Source organism: Caretta caretta, chromosome 5 (assembly GCF_965140235.1).
Source record: "Caretta caretta isolate rCarCar2 chromosome 5, rCarCar1.hap1, whole genome shotgun sequence".
Classification (NCBI taxonomy): domain Eukaryota; kingdom Metazoa; phylum Chordata; order Testudines; family Cheloniidae; genus Caretta; species Caretta caretta.
The window spans coordinates 36,135,777-36,156,145 of NC_134210.1; the positions used below are offsets into that span (position 1 = coordinate 36,135,777).

At 41.3% G+C, this 20,369-nt stretch overlaps 1 protein-coding gene across 7 annotated transcripts in view; it reads right to left on the reverse strand.

Moving 5' to 3' along the window:
* ANKRD55 (ankyrin repeat domain 55) overlaps nt 1-20,369 on the reverse strand; it is a 92,256-nt gene that overhangs the window by 33,962 nt on the left and 37,925 nt on the right. For 6 of the 7 annotated variants that reach the window (XR_012668401.1, XM_075128474.1, XM_048851835.2 and 3 more), the window contains 4 exons: nt 13,933-14,055; nt 10,646-10,776; nt 8,834-8,943; nt 4,081-4,141 (listed from right to left, as the gene is read on the reverse strand). Coding sequence is in view for 6 of the 7 variants with exons in the window: in XM_048851835.2 (XP_048707792.2) it covers nt 4,081-4,141; nt 8,834-8,943; nt 10,646-10,776; nt 13,933-14,055 (425 nt within the window). In the remaining variant the exon portion in view is untranslated. The remainder of the gene's footprint in view (nt 1-4,080; nt 4,142-8,833; nt 8,944-10,645; nt 10,777-13,932; nt 14,056-20,369) is intronic. The other variant, XM_048851836.2, reaches the window with a different exon arrangement.

A 20,369-nucleotide genomic window follows, 5' to 3' on the forward strand; every position in this document is an offset into this window, starting at 1 on the left:
AGTTTAGGGTGACCAGATGTCCCGATTTTGTAGGGACAGTGCTGATTTTTGGGTCTCTTATATAGGCTCCTATTACCCCCCACCGATTTTTCACATTTGCTGTCTGGTCACCCTAGATGAGTTGGGCAATTTGGAGATCGGAAATCCACCTGCTCAAGATTGAATAATTTGAAGTAGTTTCTGGCTTAATGGGGTTGTATAAAAAAAAGTAGCAGCCAATAAGAAAGGTTGACTACTATAGAAGACATACAAATATTAGATACATGCCTCTTTTATTAAAGTAATACATCAGTCAGAAGCATAATAGGTTCCTCGCATGTTAAAGTTGCATACAGTTCCCAATAGAAAGCCCTCTTTTAGGCTTGTGTTTTATCACAACACAACAGCCTTATCTCTAACTCATAATAATTACTATGGGTTAGCTTCTCAGCTGGTGTAAAGCAGTCTAGCCCCACTGACTTCAGTCTGGGTCGGCTGAGAAAGCGGGCCAGTTATTTTAACAGTAATCTCAAAATACAAACATCACAGGCACCATTTTGAAAAACAAAAAAAAAACAACCACCAAACAATGAACGGAGAACTTGATTCTCTGCTCTATCGAAGCTGTCCTTATGCAGTGCAAACTGGTCTTAGCAGACCAAGAATCCACGTTGTATGGGCACATCAACCAACATCAAAAGCAAGTCCACATATACATTTTAAATCTATGTTACACACTTTTCCTATCAAGGTACCTAAGCAACATCAGTCTTAAGAAATATAGTATAAGCACCATTCTTGTTTGGTGGCTTGTTATACACCCACTTTGCACAGGCATCAAGGACTACACAATGTGTGGAAATCAGTTCTGTGGTTTCTCTTAGTTTCCAAGAGGGTAAAAACCCAAATCATGTAGAATGGAAGAAAAATTAAAACTTCAAATAAAACTCCAAATGATGGTTGCCAATCAAGTCCAAATTCCTTAACATTAGTTTCTCTCTGCTCATCGGGTCTGGGCAGGGGTTGGGAATTCCAAATACTTGAGAGATCAGTTAAACCAGGTTTTGGTTATTTTGGTTTTGCAAAACTTCTTCACTGGGGCTTTGTTTTTTGTAAAACTAAAAAACCAGGGTTAAATCCAGCCCCATTTAAGTTAATGGGAGTCCCCCCGCCCCACCCCATCAACTTCAGTGGTGCCAGGAGTTCACCACAGGGACTGACACTGCTGATGGACACTGAATATCCTGGGACTCTTGACCTGCGGCACTACAGCAGTGTTTTCTGCCCTGAGAAGTGAGAGCGAAGCTAGTTCAGGGGAACAATGAGTCAGTGTAGCCAGGGCAAGCTACAGGACACCAGATCAGCCTCCTCTCATCCATTCGCTGATAAAAGTGGTAGGTGTCCCCTTGAAAAGTTACCCACCTCCCACTTTGGCCCCAATGAGCAGGCCCGCAGGCAGCAGCTCACCCATCCAAACTTCTGTGTTGCCATCTGTGCCCCCCCCAAAGGTGGCATGTAATGTATTAGAAAACTAATAACTCCCTAATCATTAATATTTGCATGTGATGTACATACAATAAACCCACAAAGAAATGTACAGATATGTGCTGGAAATATGTTCTGAAAATGTATGTGTCGACCAGTGCCAGTTCCAGACAAAGGAATATGCTTGAATGAGTCTCCAGTGTAAATTAAGCAAGGTGTGACCAAAGATAAAGAAAAGCACATTGCCACGCAAGTTAAACAAAGCCATCAGGAGAGACAGTGGGGACAGATAATCACTTTATAACCTTGACAGGGGTTGGAAACCGTACCCTCAGGAAGCCTTCCTGAGGAATTGTGTGCCTCTAATTTTTGTTCAGCTGCCCTCCTTCTGGAGAGATTTTCAATACACATCTCTTGGCAACCTCCACTGAAAGTCCTTAGAGATAGCCCCAGTCATAGAAACAGTGCGGCTGCCAGCTGTATTTCTTACTATTTAAAGTGTTTGGGTTTTGTGGGGTGGTTTTATAAAGTTACAGGAAAAAAAAAAACAACTTGTTTTCCTTTAAATTGGGCAATAGCTAGGAGAAGAGCTATTAGTGCAAACAAGCTCTGAGCACATTTCCAAGCAAACATGAATAACCAGGGGGCTAGCACTGAACCGTCAGACAAATATGCTCCTGATGCCAAGTGGTGTTTAATACACTTTTGACCCTTGAGATTTTAAGTTGAATGTGGTAACATACAGAAAAAGCATTGAGGATTCCAAGTGTCCTGCATGGTTCACATTAAGTTTTAATTCTGTGCAACTCACCGAGACTATAACCCCACATTTTCAATATAGGGCCAAATCCTAGATCCTGTTCAGGCTGTTGTAAGTCCTATATAGTCAAGTAAAAAGGCTCTGCAAACCACAGTGTAGATGGGCACGAAGTACAAGGCAGGAAGGAAATTTGCAAGTTAGTGCCCTTCAGCAATATCCTCAAGCTGCTGCCAGGCTGGAGAGACATATTTGAAACAATGCACCAGATTCTCTGTTGTGTGCTGGCTCCTTTGTGCTGAATGGATGGAGCTAGTAAGCAGCCAGATGTGGCAAACAGAGTTCCTCCGGTGTGGGATGTGGAGCCAGCATATCTAATCCATCTCCTGGCACAGGGGTATATTTAGTTGGTGTACAATTAAGGACCATAGCAATCTGGCATAAAATGGTTGCTGGACCTATAACATGGCTTCAGGCAGACCTTCCAAGGAGAACTATCTGCCTGATGGTGAGATGCTCAGTGAAGCAGAGAATCTGTCTAACTTGAAAATAAGCAAAGAAATCCCTATCTTGGCAGGTGATGTAGGCAGGATGTGCAGGGAAGCATAACTGGTGGCATGGGGAGGGAGTGGGTTTGTCGACCCAGATTCCATTTGCATCTGCCAGCTCCATTTGAGAGCAGTCAGCCAGAAGATCCACAGTGAGGCAATGCAGCTAGGGTGACCAGATGTCCCGATTTTATAGGGACAGTCCCGATTTTTGGGTCTCTCTTATATAGGCTCCTATTACCCCCCACCCCATCTCAATTTCACACTTGTGGTCTGGTCACCTTAGATGCAGCATGTATATAAACTGGGAAAAATGAAACCAACTTCTGTAGAGTTCTCTGAGGCCATTAGCTGAGAGGTGCAAGATCAGTGCAAAATACTATAATTAGGGCTGTCAAGCGATTAAAAAACGTAATTGCGATTAATTGCAGTTTTAATTGCACTGTTAAATAATAGACTACCCATATTAAATTTAAATATTTTTAAATATTTTTGGATGTTTTCCATATTTTCAAATATATTGATTTCAATTACAACACAGAATACGAAGTGTTCAATGCTCACTTTGTAATAAAAATAAATATTTGCACTGTAAAAAAGATATAGTATTTTTCAATTCACCTCATACAAGTACGGTACTGCAATCTCTATCATGAAAGTTGAACTTACAAATGTAAAAATAATAATTTTACATGACTCCCTTCAGCTGAGTGAGCCCTTGTTTGCAAGGGAGGGTGGATTTTACCTTGACTTGGCATGCAGCGGGGCCGGGGGAGGAGGGAGGGGAAAGGCTGATGCAGGGAGTGTGGGATTGCCAGGCTGCTATCCTCTATGACAGCGTTTGTCAAACTTTTTGTGCTGGCAATCCCATTTGGACATATATATTTTTTACCCTCCTCACTAGAAAAAATTGTGGCCCCCTACCGTCAACCCCCCCCTCGGGGCACAGGGCTTTCCCACCTCAGGGTGCGGGGCTCTGGGTTTCAGTCCCTCTTGGAAGCAGGGCTCCAGCTCAGCTTGGGGCTTTGGCCCCCTCCACTGCTCCGAAGCTGTGGGCTGGAGTTTCAACCCTCCCCCAACCCTGGCTGTCCCCCACAAGCTGTGGGCTGGGGCTTCAGCCCCACTCCTGCTGCGGATGTTTCCCTCCCCACCCAGAGGGATCTGATTAACACTTTAATTTTGTTTTCAGTTAATTGTAGGTGTTAAATTATAATTAGGGTTGTCAATTGCAATTACTATAATAAAAAAAGTAATTCTGTGGACCCTTTTTAGGCAACAGGGAAGAATATGACCTGATACATGTTTACTTACCTCATTGTCCCGATGATTAATGTCACTTAGATGCGATTGCTGCAGCAGCACCGCTAGAAGCCTGTGGAAGCAAAGATATATTTAATATGCTACATTGACGGCTAAAACTGGATGAGAGGTTTTTAGAGAAACAGAACCCACGATCGAAAGCAAAATTAACAGCAGTGATGGATGTGAACCAGAATCCCAGATCTGGTATGTGTTCATGTTTGAAAGCCAAACCCAGATCCACTTCTGAAGTTTATGGCTTACTCTATTTGTAACTAAAACCAGAACACAAACTCAACACTTGGATCAGAGGTCACCTGTATGTAAATGCAAAAGCAGACACAATCAGGAATAATTCCAGTGTTAGTTTCCAAAATAATAAATGGGCATTAATATATCAGAATGTGCAGTGAATACCTGAGCAATTTTTTTATAGCCTAGAAATCAACAGAACTATTCGTTGTGATCCTTTTAAAGTGTTAAACAGAAATGCAAATTACCTTCCTATTATACTTTTGTATTCTTGGATTAAGAAGCCCCTGTATGCATGCACACACAGAGACAGGGTTAGATTACGGCTCACAGTCTCTCTGTTGGGAGTAAGGCAATTATGCCATAAACTGGAATTTATGGAGAAATACATCTGTTTACTCTTGTAGAGAAGTAGAGTATAAACACTGCCATGTTGTGGCGGGAACAGTTAGAACTATTACACATGAGATGTTGGTTTTTCATGGTATTGAGCCCTGAAATTGACAAGACAGCTGACGTAAGTAATGCAGTGTCCACACAGACGCTGCATCACCTTAGCTACACTGACATAAGCCCTATGCCTATCATGGAGGTGGAGTTATGTCAGTGTATTAGGGCACTTACAACAGCTGTGTCCCACCATTGTATGTTCACGGACATAGTCAGGTCAAAGTAAGCTGCCTTACGTTGTCTTAGCTGTGTAATCGAGACCAGGCCTTAGGTGAAACAATGGTTTTATAACCTGAAAGATTTTGCCCCAGGATTTTCATAATCCCCCTTCAAACTACTGCAGTTAACTCTGAAAATGGTTTGGTCACTGGATTTGGAGCAGGCACATTATGTTTTATAGAAGTGCGCTGAGCATTGGTTAAAGTGTGGAGATGGTAGGGATATCCAGACCATCTTGTCACATCCGCCTAGCAGGATCAGCCAACATAGCCCCTTATGCCTGTTTAGAGTCCATGTGACACTGGCAGATGTAAGGGGCTGAGCTAGCAGAACCCCACTATCAGATTGGGACCATAATACTCACCCAAGGCATGGTGGGTTATGTGGAAGTACTTGCTCCCCCTTCAAACAAAATACAAGAGAAAGGCTCTTCTCTCCTTTGAAATCTTTTACTCTGTTTCTTAGCTGGACAATCCTGAATTCAGGTAAAGCTCAGGTGGATGTATTATTAAACTTTAACAGTATCAGCTTGCAAAAATATAGCAAACTGTGACCCAGCATCATCCCATTCCTGTCTCTTTTCTAGCCACAAACCATCTAGAGACCTTCTTCTAGTCAAACACCTTGTACAATTTATTCACAGTCTTCTCCTCACCACCCTTATAAATGTTTTCAGGTCTATATTTACAATAGCATACACCCCTCCACTCACTCAATCCCAGACTCAGCCCCTAAAAGGCCCATCAGTCTCTTCCTTCCCCCTGTGCACGTCCTTCCTGTGCCTTTTCTACCTCTTGGGTAATGGGCTAATTAGCCTTTGGGGCTCTTCTCAGCCCATCCCAGTCTATCAATTACTAGGCACAGCTTTTCCTCTCAGGTTTACACCATGGCAATGTAATTGGTGATCCAGTGATCACAGAGCTGGTACAGATACAGTTGCCCAGAGCTCTGCCACACAAACCTATAATGAAATGCAGCCCTGCCATTTATTTAGCTGTTTGTGCATGAAGCCTGAAAAAAATCATTCTGCAGTCATGGATTGTGAGCTATTAGACAGTACAACTGTTTAAAGAAGCTGCATTCGAAACTGCTTAGTGATCATTTGCAGAAGTTACAATTCGCCAAGGAGGCAAAAAAATGATTTGCTCTGAAGTGACATACCAACGTGGCAGAACCAGGGTGTAACACACCCAGATTCTTTTCTAACCAGATACTCTCTTAAAAGTATTAAATCAATTAAAAAATATTATTTGGCCAATGGCACACCAGGGCCTGGACTCAGACTGGTATGATCACTAAAAAGCAAACGGGTGTTACAGCCCTCTTCTGAGGCATGCAGCCAATTGCATAGTCAGGCCATGTTATAATGGACTTAAAAGTCAGGTCATTTTGAGATTGCTGCAGGCCTGAATCTTACGTGTTCTGGGCCTTAAAGGGCGTAGATTTTTTTTGCTGGGAAGTAGAGGAAACATTTTTGTGGTAAACTGATATAATTAATAAAACCCCAGACTGACAGCTCAGAAGTTTGGTATATTAAAATAAGTCCAGGTGGAAATGGATTAGTGGGTAGAAGGAAGGAGAGATGATCAAAAGGTGCTTGGTAAATTCATCTATCACATGGCTCTGTAATTTGTTACATAGTTTCACAAATTAACATGGGATGTAATCAATTAAATTAGTGTGTGTGTGTACATATACATACACATACAACCCCCCACAACGCTGAAAGTCTGCAACCACACAGATGAGCTCTGCCAATTTTAACTAAACATGTAGCATGTGGAGAGTCAGCAGGGTCCATTTATCCCATTTCTCACTGAAGGCTCAGCTACTCTATGAAACATGTATTGAAGTTTAAAAACTTGCCAGCCCTTGTGCCTGAAGTATTTAAATGGACTGATTACAGCCTGTCGATTTCAGCGTGGTCTGTGTGCTGCTAGCTATTCCTCCAGTGCATTGATTTATAGCAATGGGCTGCCAGTTCTTAAACTCAGGTGAGGAAGCACTTCACAATTAGCCACCGCATTTCGTCTTCCTTTCAAATCTAAATAGTTGGCAGAGAGCAAAAATTAGTCCAATGGAAAAATCTCACTAATGGGTATGGCACTCCAGCTGCGCCTTCTGGTAACAGGGCAATCATATCCAGAACTAATTTTGTTGACTTGGGCTAATAAGACAGATGAAAAAGAGCTGAGCAGCTGGCACACTGCTGTGTGGAGCAAAGGTCTGCTTGTTTCCATGGTGACTGTGGAAAAAACTTCAGGGAACTCTGTGTGCTGCTGTTGTTAAAGTAAATTACTGTTTCCTTTCTAATATCAGCATGTTCAGTGTGGCACAAACATAGCCTTTTCTCTTCAGAGGCTTTGTGTAATGATAATGCACTCTTGCTCTGAAACCCTCCAACTGTACCATCAGAGTGATGCATGAAAAACAATGATGAAGGTGCAAAATTAATACATAAGGAGACATTATAGACTGTCACAATACTCACCTGTAACTTGAACATCAAGTTACAGCTTTGCTGCATCAGATGTGTCAAACTGCCACTCTAAGTTCTATACGTTTCTTGCAACTTACATTTTTAACCAGCCTTTTTCAGCTACTCGTAAATGATTTACTCAGGAGAGATTTTGCATGAATTTAATCAACTTATATAAATCAGGACTTGAAAAGCTTTAAGAAGCATTCCTATTCACAAAGGAAACTATGATACAAATAGCACATTGGCTTGTGACTTGTTTTGGTGAACTGCTCTTCAGACTTTTTGATACATCTTTAATAACAGCTGTCAAAAATCAACTGTACTACATCTTACCTGATCCTTTAGAGCTACTTTCCATAGGATGGACCAAATCTTAACAGAGTTTGTCTTTTGAACAACTTTCCTCCCATTCCTAAACCCATAGGTTGCCTCCCCTCCCAATAATAAACTATTATATTCAAAACAATAATATAAATCATCATATTATATAACAGAGACATGTTCTATGACTGTGGCTCCAAGGCACTATAATAATACTAATGAATTATAATAATAATAATTAATAAAAATATTTACTATTTAATGCCACTAACATTATCCATGTAATATTATGGTAGCTGTAGCAATTACTTGCACGAGAAAGTAACGTTAGGAAAGTATTTAATAAATTTTTAGCTCTCTTTTAATGCAGCTCTAAACAAGGAGGAGCCAGAACCATGTGACCAGCTATTTCTCCATGAACCACGAGCAAGAGTCACATTTTGGGAACCTCTGCTTTAGCATATAGCCTATAACATTTAATTTATATAATAAGCAGTGGCAATAGAGTGCAGGGCAACTGGTTTTGTGGCTCCTGCTGGGAGACCTGCATTTGTAAATAATGCTGAAGCCTGAGTTAAAGAAGAACACCCTGAACACTGGCACCAAGTTAGCTAGGGAAAATACAACATTGAACTATCATGGAAACAAACGTCCTGTGGTATTTCTAGTATAGAGGACAGCTTGATCACGTTGGTGGTGATTGTTCACTGTGAGAAATCTGGAGTTTCAGACTCCATTCTGAATTCCATTGCTTTTGTGAGGTTTAAATCAGATTCTTCAACCTGCCTGAACACGTTCCTGTAAAACAAGTGCAGCAGAAAGAGCCATAGACTTAGGTCTAAAGTCCCAATAGCTTCTTCATTTAAATATATGATAATCACCAGATGAAACAGCAAATCACATGGGTAATTGCCACAGCTAGCTTGCCTGCCCTACGCTGCCTCCAATCAGTCAATCTCCATGTTCTTTTGGTGACTATGTACCGGACTGAGAAGATGTTTTACTCAAATAAGCAAACGCCCTTTTAACATGTGGGCTTACCTCACATCAGGCTCTGCGGTAGCAGCGTGCAGTGGCAGTCTTCCATTTTTATCAGGTATGTTCTGCTTGGCACCATTTCGGAGCAGACTGACACAGCCTTCAAGCCACCCCTAAGAAAGAAAGGTCAAAAAGGAAGGTCAAAAAGGAGCGGAGAAGATTTGGGGCCAGATCCTCAGCTGGTGTAATTCTGCTTACACCAGCTGAGGATCTGTTCGTTGGTTTCAGAAAAACATCTAGTTAGAGCTTCAAAGATGGTTCACGTTTGGTTCAAATCCTGGACTGGTTCATCCATCCACTTCTGTAATTGAACTTTTTAGTTCCACTGCATTTTGGCCTTTCTTTGGCTGTGGTGGGGCTGGAGGGCTGTTTTAAGATTTGCAGTAGACATGGCACTGAAAATTGCTGTTGTACTAGAAAGTCTTAAGTATGTTCCTGCATATGGATTTTAATTAAATGAGAGTCAGCCAAGAGCCTGAGCATTTGATCTGATTTTCTTTATAAGAGGTTACTACAGGTAGTAAATTGATATGAAAAATCTGAGAATTGGAGTTATTTTAGGTTTTGCTTTCAGCTGTTCGTTCTTGTTTTAGCAAGTGGCTTTTTACAGAGTTCAAATAGAAGTGTTATACTGAAAATGGCACCTTCATTTATGGGGATTGGTCACTGACGGGAGTAAAATGCAGCACTGTCACCTTCAAAAACAAACCAAAGCAGATGAGCACTCTGGTTCTCACTGAGCAAAGTATTTTGGCATGTGCTTGAGTCCCAAGGAAGTCAAACGTGTGCTTAAGTGCTTTCCTCAAACTGGGGCCTCTGCAAGGTCACTCCCCTGCAGCTCAAGTCATCTGCCTGCCAAGCATGACTAGTATTTACTGGGAAGAGGTGGAATGAGGGAATTAAAGTACCTTTGTGTTGCTCACTGATCAAAGTTTTGTTGCAGAGAAGTTTGCAAACTTGGCTAAATCCAGCACTAAGTTGCATTCATGCACACATGCAATCCCATTGAAATCAATCCTCTGGGCAGACGTCACACCCAGATTCTCACGAGGCCTCACACTACTTACAGCATAGAAACCACCACTCACTAATTTAAATCACATGTAGCATGCTCATGGATCTGAAATTTCCCCATGCATCCAAGGCTCTTACTCTCGTTGTCTCTTTAACGCTAACCAAGGGAGTACATTACAATGATTCACTCTCCCTATCCCAGGCACCTGATTAAATTGCAAAGAATCGTGAGCCTAATCCTTAGGACATCCCTGAGGATTTTAGCCTATGTAAATTTTGTGGCACTGGTCACTCTATAATGTAATTAACCATTTGGGGTGGGAAAACAAATGCTCATCCTATCTTATGCCTTCTGTTTAGCTTTAGAGACCGTAAGGATAAGAATTTCAGCTTAAACTTGGGAATTCTGAAGCCATGAGGCCAGCCTAAGTGTCTGGAATGTTTTCCAGTAATTTATTTTTTCAACAGATGTTTTTTCCCCCTTCAGGAAAAGAGGAAGGGAAAACACAGCATGTTACTAATCATAGGATTTTTTGAAAATATCTAGCAAAGGAAATATCTGTTCTTGAAAGCGACATGCATATTTAATATGTTTGAATGGATTGCCCATTCTGCTACTTTTGACACATTTTCTAGCTGAAAATGTCACAGTTAAGCTGAAGCACTGTTCTTTGCACAGTTCCCTAGGACCACACAAGTCTTGTACTTATTCTCCCCTTGCTGTGATTCAAAATTAGTCTTTATTACTTCACCCTCTTGCCCTCCCAAAGTGCTCTCTGTAACAGACAGAAGTCTTGGTACCAGATAGGTTGCAAGAGATAAACTGGTGCGTCCACAGGCATCTTGAGTATTAATATTTGCTCCCATCTTCAACAGCAATTTCACTGTATCGACTTGGCATCCCGAAACAGCATGCATCAAGGGGGTACAACCTTGGGGGGAAATAGATACTAATTAATTAATTAAATAGTTAATAATTCTTTTACAATCCTTCGTTTGTTAAAGCCATAAGGAGGAGATAGTCTTTTGTTTGCTAAATAAACCACTGGTACATTAACAAACCTGCTCTTCTACCAACTGTTTAGCAACTGTACCGGAGGCACAAAGGAATTCCTATTCAAGCTAGCTGATCATCCACTTTTTAAAAAAATGTGCCTTAATTAACAAAAGGCTTGCCTAGTTAGCATTTGGGTGGGAAAATTCTTTTTACATTGACGAGCCTTCTATGTGAGTCAGGCCTCATGTAACAATTTTGAAGCTGATATTCCTCAAAATGCACACAAGCCCAGGCCTGGGAGATGCTCTTCTCCAACTTCAGTTTCACCCTACCTGTGTGTGCCTAGAGGGTTTATGAAAATAGGCACCACTCTGAGGGCACAAATCAGCATGCACCTACAGATGATACTGCATGTACGCAATTGCTTCTTTAAAAATTGGCCTTCAGTCTAGAATATTTTGCCTTCCTCCACCTTTGAAAGTTAAGTTCTCTAGTAGTTACTCTATATTAGCTGTCTCCAAGGCTGGAAAGAGCAGCATAAGCAGCATCCAAACTAATACTTGATTTTCCTCAAGAATTTCATCACTGCATTTAAATTGTTTCTTCTCTTATGTCTTCTTAATAATTAACTACTGACTAACAGCAATATGCTTTTCTCCAACAGGTAATGGAGTGATTTAAAATGATTAAACTGATACATTGAACACTAGCAACTATAGTTTGAAAAGTGCTGTATATTTGTGCAATTTAAGGGCCTTATTCTCATGTGAGTAGTTTCACTGAACTCTGTGGCACTACATGGGTGAATAAGTACCATTCAACATGAGAAAGCATTGCAAAATCTGGCCCTACATTTTGTCTTGAAGCAGGTTGTGATGGGTCCCTTCTAGGGTGCCATATGGAACTTGGGTACAGCTGAGCCCTCTGTTTTACCAGTCTGGGTTCCCTCTCACACTGTGACATTGTGACAAGCTACAAAGCCCTCCAAGCTTGTGCTCACACCAACATCCACAGGCAGGTGCCACACGCAGCTGTGTTCATGAATGCTCTGCCAGCCACTGCATGAACCAACAATAGAAAGGCTCAAGCCAAAATATCTCCAGCTCCCCAGTCTAGGACCCCAGAGCTGTAGCATCCTGCCCTGGTCAAAGCTTGACCAGTATGAATTTATTACACAGTGCACCCTTCCCTCGATGTGAAGAGGACGATGCACAAGCCCTTGTTAACTGAGCTGAGATTTTTCCACAAACACTTCACTCAAAAACATACTGGTTAACATAAAACTTAAAAAGGGTTTATTAATTATAGAAAGGTAGATTTTAAGTGATTATAAGTGATAGCAAACAGATCAAAGCAGATTACCATAAGAAATAAAACAAAACTGCAATCTAAGCCTAATGTACTAGTTAGGATTTGAATCACACAGTGTCTCACCCAGTTAGACAGTACAAGCAGGTTAGCTTTTGCATACACAGGCAGGCTTCCTTCTTTCCTGCCTGGGACCAGTACTTCCCCTCTCCCCCACTTTCAGGTGTTGTGTTGTAGGGAGAGTGAGATCCAGTTATGACAATACTTCTCCCTTTTATATCTCTTCCAACTTGCTGGAAAGCTCTTTTGCTGTGACCTGGGTCAAAGAGTTCCCATTGTGTAGGGCTATCTCTGAGAGGTTTCTATTGTACATAATTTCTGGGGTAATCCTGGTGCTTGTGTGCATTTCCTCAATAAGCCATCAACATTGTTTGGCCTTTTTATTGTTGTACCTGAACGGCTGCTTGTGGGTGTTCTCAACCTCACAACATGTTTCAGTAGCACATACAGAGCCAAACTTCATAACGTCACATACAGTGATAGCACGTACAATCCAATGATATATTAATGTCTCGCAGTTCAAGACTTTTAGAATAATACCTCAAAAGGCATACTTTGTATAAAACATATCATAATTATATGACAGTGGTGAATATGGGGGTGCCAGGGTGTCACACAGATGATCTCAGTTACATCAGTGTGTGTATATAAGTATCACTGAGTTACTTTGGAATTGAAACGTAATGGTTAGTCTACTTCAGGCAGTTAGACACCCTGCCTTTATTCTTCTGGTTTAGGAGCTGGAAGGTCAAAAGGCTCTCGTCTTGACTTTACTGAGATCCAGGGAACTATCTGAAGATAACACAAAGATCCCAATTTCTGAATCCAGATTTTACAACCAGTTTTCAGAAACAGACAGAGATATCTGCAGGGTGGTTTTTGTTTGTTTGTTTCTTTTTAAATGATTGAATCCTGCACTTTTCATGCTAATCCTGGGAAAATGCTGTGGTAAAAACTAGACTCTTGATTGAACACAAAATACTTCAAGGGACAAGCTTTCAAAGATCTCTGGTTCATATTCACTTGGAAAATACATGCCTGAAAAGACAACCAAGTAACTGCATGCACTCAGATGGCACCCTGTCAGGCATGGCATGAGAACCTGAATAGAAAAAAATATGCAGCTTCAAGCATAAAACAGGTAACTGATTATACATGCAATTGCTCTTTTGGCAAGAAACTGCATATGTTACCGTTTTATTAATTGTCTGTTTGTACCTGTGCCCTTATTCAGCAAGCACAAATAACTGCTGGTGTCCACTTTTTAAAATTTGGCCAAATGAGTCTTTAAGATGTCCAAAAATATATATAATTTGGATTTGACTAGAATAAATTATTTCTCCATCCTCCCCTGAAATTTCAGCAACTTTCCAGCATTTCTCTTTCTATGACAAACAATATAAATTCATGGCAGACAACTTTGTGTCTCATGTCCACTGTCTGATACATGGGATATTCTTATTTATATGTAAATGAATAAACTTGTAAGGAGGAAGAAAATATTATTTTGTGGCCATCCAAAATGCATATTCCCCATGGATATCCCCCCCAAAATACCAATTTCCCATTCTATTGCTCATAAAGGGGAGAACTTGATATAATTCTACTTATGATGTTTCACTAATTTTTAAAGTCAATATTAAAAATGGAAAAAAGATGATAGCTCAGTCACATATTGTATTGATTAACTCGTTGGGAACAATCTAAACCCTCTAAGTTTTACCCTCGCTGTCGCAGCATTCTAATATTGAAGGGTCTTCAAGAATCACTGCAGTCAGTGTGTTGACGTCACCATTAGCAGCTGTTTGGTAAACCACAGTGAGGTCGATTTCTTCTGCTGAATCACCTAGAGACAGATACATTTAAGTGGGTATGTGGGGAAACTCTACAAATGATGAATGGTAAAAATAATGCCATTTATTTTCATGAGGCTGGGTTTCATGAGACATCTAACCAAAAATAATCCAACCAACATGATGTTGCATTTGGTCATCTGAATCATGTTCTTCAGTATCAACAACCTCCTACAAGTTCTCAGTCAGAGTCACTGAGAAGTATGTACAAGCAATTTCTGAGGGGGCTAGGTTTCTGACTCAACTCATGAAGGCCATATTAATTGCACAGAATAAAGTCTGGAGTGAGAAACACTAAGTTTTAAAAAAAGAAACCCATCAATGAAGTTTTGACAAATTTCTCAAAAGATAAGCAGCCACGTATATATGTATGATACAGTGTAAGTTAAGGATACAGGTATTTTCAGTTTCTTTATTATCTCACCACAAAACATGAGGTGGAGATTATGAATTTGCTTCCTCTGAAGTATTCTGATCCTCCTCCAGGAAATATAAATGTTTGCAATTTCGATGTTGGTTTTAAAGGCAAATAGTGTTTAAAACAAGGAAGTGTAAACTGGCCGGTGAAGATCAATGAGAATTGTATAGTCCTTATTTTCTCTCTGCATTCTATAGTGCCAGGTGGTAGAAAAACGCTGATTTAAAACTGAAGTAACATATTCCGACAGGTGATCCTGATGACAGTTTGCAAGCTGAAATGGACATTGGGCCAATTTAAAATAAGCTTCCTTGAGGGGTGAAGGTGGGGTGGCTGGTGAAGAAAGCATTGGAGCCATCTCTGCCAGCATGCCATTAGTGCAGAGTTCGCTTGTACACAGGCTGTGACACTGGCTGTCTCCAGCTGCTTTAAGGCCACTTTGTACCATGGCCATGCAGAGTGGTCTTAGTTTACTGGAGAATCCAGCCAAGTACAATACTTCTGTAACTCACAGGGATGTGAGACTTAGTTGTTTGTAAAGCACCTTGAGATTCTTAGATAGAAGGCACTATAGAAATCCAGAGTATTATTTACTCTATTGCAACACTCTGCACTATTTAACTGTACTTAAAAATGAAAGAATAAAAAGTATGGATTACACAATCTAATACTGAAGAGTGAAATCCTGTTTGCTCCAAAACTTTACTTTACAGATTACCACTAGTGATGTAAAGTTACACTGGAAGGTAACCACAAGCAGGGCTTTGCACATATTAATATTTTCAAATAATAAAACCATTTGTTTGTTATATCATAAGTAACCAGCTATTGTCGTCAAACACAAACATTTTGCTTCCAGGGTTCTCTTGATTGTGCTCCATGTGTCATTTTATTCTAGCAGCTGGACTTTTAATTCTGTTTCGGAAAGGCTGGTAAATAGAGTCTACTCTTACCAGAGTGAATGGTTAGTCATTACTTTGCCTATAACTGCATTTGGATTTCATGCAACCATAAATCCTGTTTACATATTACTGCCATGCATAGATTAGAGTCCTCAAAGGGTTGTGTGCCTGTCAAGGGAAGAGTAAAAAGCAAAAAAAACAATCATGGGTTGACTAGACAAATGATCTAATTTAGCCAAATTCAATCCTTCAGAAAAAAGTACTTTTTAAATTTATCATCAACAGCAACTCATAGAGAAGGCAAACAAAAAAGTCTCTATGGTTACTCCGGGATGACAGCTTGGTCAGAGGAAAAACCCAGGAGTCTCATTTCAGAGGAGGTTACCCTAGTTTCATTAACAGTTACAGAAGACCAAGTGCAAAGCAGTTGTTTATTAGCAATAGTTGAGTTCTTCTTCAACTACAATGAACTTCACCAGTCAAAACAGGTGAAAGTGTCTTTTCATCTAATTTACTCCTTCATTTCTGGGAATCTTATTTGTTTTCATGGTGGGATTCTTTTGGAATTTATCTATAATTTCACCAGTGGCCCTTATTCTAAAAAGCAGCTTAGTCTCACTAGACAGAGGTTGCAGTCTCTATGACATCTATTATTGAATTATGAGTACACTCTTCTGAGCCTTCTGTACCAGTGATGAGGAAAAATAATGTCCAAGTAAATTTCAATAACAGTGAAAACAAAGTAAAAAAATTCATGGTTTTAACACAGTATTTCTAGACCTATATAAGCTTAAAATTAAAAAGACTCCTAATTCATCATACCAAGATGAGATTTTCAAGTGTGTTGTAATCCAAAAGTCTAGCGACACAATTGAAAGTCTCTGAATCTGTGACATTCTCACTCCACTCCCAGAAATAATTAAAAAAGATCAGCTATCTGTACAAGAGAAAAAGTAAATGATGGATGAGCATAGTGTCTCTCTATCTCACTCACACACCCACCCACCCGCATTCATTTTGGTGAGAATGCGACCTGTTATCTGAATAAATAAAAATTATGATTAACTCCCAGATTATAATATGTTACATTTTCAAGGTTAGGCATGAGTGTCTAACATGGCATATTAGTATGTGCTTTATTCTTGCCAGCAAGTTAAAGAAGTATGGGCTGGATGAATGGACTATAAGCTGGATAGAAAGTTGACTAGATTGTCAGGCTCAAAGGGTAGTGATCAATGGCTCCATGTCTAGTTGGCAGCCGGTATCAAGTGGAGTGCCCCAAGGGTTGGTCCTGGGTCCGGTTTTGTTCAATATCTTCATTAATGATCTGGAGGATGGTGTGGATTGCATTCTCAGCAAGTTTGCAGATGACACTAAACTGGGAGGAGAGGTAGATACACTGGAGGGTAGGGATAGGATACAGAGGGACCTAGACAAATTGGAGGATTGGGCCAAAAGAAATCTGATGAGGTTCAACAAGGACAAGTGCAGAGTCCTGCACTTAGGACAGAAGAACCCCATGCACTGCTACAGATTAGGGACCGAATGGCTTGGCAACAGTTCTGCAGAAAAGGACCTAGGGGTTACGGTGGATGAGAAGCTGGATATGAGTCAACAGTGTGCCCTTGTTGCCAAGAAGGCCAATGGCATTTTGGGATGTATACGTAGGGGCATTACCAGCAGATCGAGGGACGTGATTGTTCTCTATTCAACACTGGTGAGGCCTCATCTGGAGTACTGTGTCCAGTTTTGGGCCCCACACTACAAGAAGGATGTGGAAAAATTGGAAAGAGTCCAATGGAGGGCAACAAAAATGATTAGGGGTCTGGAACACATGACTTATGAGGAGAGGCTGAGGGAACTGGGATTGTTTAGTCTGCGGAAGAGAAGAATGAGAGGGGATTTGATAGATGCTTTCAACTACCTGAAAGGGGGTTCCAAAGAGGATGGATCTAGACTGTTCTCAGTGGTAGCTGATGACAGAACAAGGAGTAATGGTCTCAAGTTGCAGTGGGGGAGGTTTAGGTTCAATAAGGATAAGTGCAGGGTCCTGCACTTAGGATGGAAGAACCCAATGCACTGCTACAGACTAGGGACCGAATGGCTAGGCAGCAGTTCTGCGGAAAAGGACCTAGGGGTGACAGTGGACGAGAAGCTGGATATGAGCCAGCAGTGTGCCCTTGTTGCCAAGAAGGCCAATGGCATTTTGGGATGTATAAGTAGGGGCATAGCGAGCAGATCGAGGGATGTGATCGTCCCCCTCTATTCGACATTGGTGAGGCCTCATCTGGAGTACTGTGTCCAGTTTTGGGCCCCACACTACAAGAAGGATGTGGATAAATTGGAGAGAGTCCAGCGAAGGGCAACAAAAATGATTAGGGGTCTGGAACACATGACTTATGAGGAGAGGCTGAGGGAACTGGGATTGTTTAGTCTGCAGAAGAGAAGAATGAGGGGGGATTTGATAGCTGCTTTCAACTACCTGAGAGGTAGTTCCAGGGAGGATGGTTCTAGACTATTCTCAGTGGTGGAAGAGGACAGGACAAGGAGTAATGGTCTCAAGTTGCAGTGGGGGAGGTTTAGGTTCGATATTAGGAAAAACTTTTTCACTCGGAGGGTGCTGAAACACTGGAATGCGTTGCCTAGGGAGGTGGTGGAATCTCCTTCCTTAGAAGTTTTTAAGGTCAGGCTTGACAAAGCCCTGGCTGGGATGATTTAATTGGGTATGGGTCCTGCTTTTGAGCAGGGGGTTGGACTAGATGACCTCCTGAGGTCCCTTCCAACCCTGATATTCTATGATTCTATATGGTGATCAGTTGCATCCTGAGCACTTCAGCCAGATCCACCAACCAGATACCTGCGAAAGAATTCTCAGTAGTAACTCAGAGCCCTCCCCACCTTCAGACATTGGAGGTATTTGCTAAGAGCAGTTGTTGATGGACAATATGCCATTGTGGGCAATCTCATTGTACCATCGCCTCCAGAAACTTGTAAAGCTCAGTCTCTGCATCTGTCCCTGTGTGAGTTAATCTTTCTTAAACATAGGAGACCAGAATTGCACACAGTATTCCCGATGAGATTTCACCAGCGCCTCATATAATGATAATAATACTTCTAGATCTCTACTGGAAGTACCTTGCCAGATGCATCCTAGTGTTGCATTAGCCTTTTTCACAGTCACATCACATTGGCAACTCATAGTAATCCTGTCATTGACCAATACATCCAGGTCTTTCTCCTTTTCAGTCACTTCCAACTGATACATCCCCAGTTTATAGCAAAAATTCTTGTTGTTGATTCCTTGTACCTGCAGGGATCAGGTGTCACTAGCCCTGTGGCAGCTTCTTCAGCCCTACTCCTATGAACCTACTCTCTCATTCCCCAGCTGGGAGTGCTGCAGCTGTCCCCAGGCAAGAGCCATTCAACAGCATGGTGCCCTCACAGTATTAACCGGTGGTGTCTTCTCTCCCCCACCAGGTCCTCAGTCTTCCCTGCACCTTGTGCCTGCAGGGTTCAGGTGTCATTCGCCCTGAGGCCATGCAGGGAGCCCTCTGCAGCTCCGCTGTCATGGCCCTGCTCACTCATTCACCAGCTAGGAGTATGGGCAAGAAAAGTTCAGCAGGGGATGATCTTCCCAATAGCCGGGAGTTTGTCCTCCTTGCAGTCCTGGCAGAGGTCTCTGTTCTGCTGGGCCAGGACCGTAGCCTCCCCTCACCTTGTGCCTGGGTATCTTGGGCCCCTTGGCCATGCAGGGAGCCCCCTGCAGCCCTGCCCTAACTCTAACTCCAGCCCTATCCCCCTTATCTTCTAGCACCTAAATTTAACATAGTTAAAAATTGAAACAAAATCTTAATAAAAATCTATATTGTCAAAATTGCAAAAAAACCACCTCCAAACCCAACTTCCCCCCAAATTCTGCCAACCCTACTTATAATGTAATAAATTAGGCTAGGTAACACTTTATGTCTTCACAGTACAACACCCCTCAAAGCCTCGCAACACCTCTGTGAAGTAAGGGGGCACTAAGGCAAAGGGGGCCAGGACATTTATGCCTAGAAAGGACTACAATATGGGTCCAGAGAAACCAGGTCGTTTGCCCAAGCCCACAGATGGCATTAGTTCCAATGCTAATGAAAAATAAGCATGTCCTCCACTGGCCATGAGTAATTCTTACAGACAAATTATATCTTTGAGCATTTCAGAGGCTTTACTGGGTGCCTATTAAAGAGCCATATGGGGTATATTTCCTAGTAGTCAGAGTTTCTTTCACTTCAACTAATCTGCTTTTGAAAGTGTACTAGATCTAATTATTATTACCCAAACTTCTGACATATCTAAGTAATCTTTCATGCGACACAGTGAATGGCAATTTCATTTTGCACATTAGCAAAATTGCTGGGAAATGAAGATGAGCATTTATGAATCTCTAGCATTCAGATGTTAAATTGGACTGTGAACATATTTTCAATTTTAATCTCCTTCTTCAGTGCTCAGTAGCATCAATATGTCTCAGGCTGTTTCAGAATTTCTTTTGCAGTCCCCTATCGTTTATCAACACAATGATTAAGGATGTTTCTGTATTTTCTTTATTATCTCATACTGAGTTTTTAAATAAACATTAAAAGGGTGTAAGCCTGAGAGTGAACTGTTCTTACAATAGCAGAAAAGTGCATGTGAACATGTCTTTCTGAACCGTCTCTGAAATACAGTTCAAATATTAAATAAAAATATTATATACAGTACAAACTCATCCCCTTAATGCAGTCTATTTTTATTAACATAGAAGTTAATAATAAGATAAAGTTCATCTCAAACTTCCTCTCTCCTTCTCAGGTTCCTCCATCCAGCTTGTGTAGCTCCCACCTAGAGCTTCTCTGTCTAGAAAGCCCCCACCCCCACTTCCCTTATATCTTGGTAGGGTAAGGAGCCATCTTTCTCAGTAAGTCAACAGAACTCTCCTACCCTTTCTCCACAGGCTCACACCTAT